Source organism: Pygoscelis adeliae, unplaced genomic scaffold, assembly GCF_000699105.1.
Source record: "Pygoscelis adeliae isolate BGI_AS28 unplaced genomic scaffold, ASM69910v1 Scaffold305, whole genome shotgun sequence".
Classification (NCBI taxonomy): Eukaryota; Metazoa; Chordata; class Aves; order Sphenisciformes; family Spheniscidae; genus Pygoscelis; species Pygoscelis adeliae.
The window spans coordinates 29466-31824 of record NW_008824809.1 but is presented as its reverse complement, the minus strand read 5'-3'; the positions used below and the strand labels follow the sequence as shown (position 1 = coordinate 31824).

The window sequence follows — 2359 nt, the reverse complement described above, 5'->3', positions numbered from 1 at the left end:
GTGGTTCTGAAGCTATGTAGGTATTGCTTTTTAGAAGAGAAAGTCTTGGTCAGGATCCAGTTACATTTAGATCCTCTCCCCTTGTAATGGCTTCTTTTTACTACTCTTTTAAGTAAGCTTGTTGCCTTGCTTCTCTGCTAATTATTTATTATTGTTATTGTTATTCTTGTTATTAGTTTTGGGAAGTACTAGAGTTTTATTTTTCTGCTGAGTGGGAGAAAGAAATTGCCTTTCATTTGGTGAATGTTCCCAGGGATGTTGGAGTATGTTTGTGGAAGATTATTCTAAAGCTGCCAATGCTACTTGTAAGGAATACTCCCAAACCTGTGGTATTAAACAATTCTTCAGGTTGCATTTTTAATGGGTTTATGTTTTGAGTTTATAGGTGATGACATTTTCATTTGGTTTTGCAATAAGTTAAGTAACGTATATTTAGTATAAAAACCCCATGATCTTTATGTTAGTACGGCTGCAAAGACTAGGAAGAATGGTCTTCCCAGAATGGTTTTGCAATTTTTAAGATATAATGTGTTCTAACATGCTAGGTAACAAAAATAACTAAGAAGAGGTCTTAGTTCTCTCTTTTTCCTTAGCTAAGTTGTATGCTTACAAATAATCACATAATGCTAATTTATATTTTTTTCTCCCCAGGGTATGGTCTTCGTTGCCACCGAGCTATCATCACCATCTGCAAACTAATTGGCATTAAAGATATGTACGCCAAGGTTTCTGGATCCAAAAACTTGATTAACATTACCAGAGCTCTCTTTAAAGGCTTGACACAACAGGTAGATTGCACTCGCAGTGGTTCTATACATTAAGTCAAGGGACAGAATGGGATTGATATTGTAATAGTTTGTGGTCAAACAGTTTATATTCTAGGCTTAAAATGAAGTAATCTTCCAAAGAGTAAACAAAATCAGCATGTGAATAATTCCTCAGCAGCTGTGTGAAGTTGTCCAGTCAGAAACAGCTGTATGTAACTCTGCCTGTTCCACAGCCAAGTGCCTGCAGGGGACATCTGAATTTCTGGGCTCATTTGTAGTATTTTTGGTGACATCTGAAAAATCATGGGCAGAGGAAGTTGTGGCCCAGCTTTGGTTGCTGCTGCTTGTTTGTCTGCATTCTAAGTTTTCATTGCCTAAGGGCTGAACATCACAGCTGCTTCTATCACTAGTATAATTAAGATCTCTGAAATAAATCAGGGAGGCGGTGTCATTTCCTCTAACTCAAAGTGCTCACAATGGAGATGTCTCTGTCTGAGCCAGCTGTCTGTAGTTGATGGAAAGATCCAACATGCAGCATTTCATCTGACTTCCTTTGAATGCCAGCCTTAGGATGAGTCAGTACTTTGGAAATTCCTAGTTATCTCATTTGGTCACAGAGTCTTGGCAGCTGCCAGGATTTAGCTGCTTACATTCCCAATATAGCCCCGCAAACCTATAGTTGTCAAATCTGTCACCCCGTCCTAGCCAACTTTTTCAGTTTAGCCTCGGGAGGGGAGGGGGTTATGATCCTCTTTGCCTAATAAGATAGTTACAGATGCTTGTCAGTATCTGAGGTTAATCAGACTTGAGGAAGTCTGTCATATGTTTTCAATGCATTGTCTCTGAGAAGTCTTCCACAGAATGAATAGAAGAATAGAAGAAGGGCCTCCTGTATAGATTATTGCTTTAAGAGATGTGCATTTGGTATATTTTCTTGACTGCCCTGAATGGGAAAAATTTCCTGTTAAACATTTATTCTGTAAATTCTGAGTGTTAATAAAGCAACTTGTATGCAAGGAAGAGGTATAGTTGAAAATAATGTTAAATTCATATGATTATATTAGCTAATATTACCTTTCAGGGCAGTAATAAGCACTTTACTGTTGTCAAAGCAAAATTTATATCCATATAAAGACATAAAAACGTTACTGCATGTTACTAACATGCCAACATGCATCCTTATTAGCAGGATGTGCCTTTTCTGGCCAGATTCTTTCCAGAATCATAGAATCATAGAATAATTTGGGTTGGAAGGGACCTCTAAAGGTCATCTAGTCCAACCCCCCTGCCGTGGGCAGGGACATCTTCAACTAGATCAGGTTGCTCAGAGCCCCGGCCAACCTGACCTTGAATGTTTCCAGGGATGGGGCATCCACCACCTCTCTGGGCAACCTGTGCCAGTGTTTTACCACCCTCAGTGTAAAAAATTTCTTCCTTATATCTAGTCTAAATCTACCCCCCTTTAGTTTAAAGCCATTCCCCCTTGTCCTGTCGCAACAGGCCCTGCTAAAAAGTTTGCCGCCATCGTTTTTATAAGCCCCCTTGAAGTACTGAGAGGCTGCAATAAGGTCTCCCCGAAGCCTTCTCTTCTC

At 39.5% G+C, this 2359-nt stretch overlaps 1 protein-coding gene across 1 annotated transcript in view; it reads left to right on the top strand.

The window, feature by feature from the left end:
* Nucleotides 1-655: 655 nt before the first annotated feature.
* MRPS5 (mitochondrial ribosomal protein S5) overlaps nt 656-2359 on the top strand; it is a 5871-nt gene continuing 4167 nt past the window's right edge. Inside the window, exon 1 of the mRNA XM_009324218.1 lies at nt 656-788. Coding sequence (XP_009322493.1) covers nt 714-788 — 75 coding nt within the window. The 5' untranslated portion in view covers nt 656-713. The remainder of the gene's footprint in view (nt 789-2359) is intronic.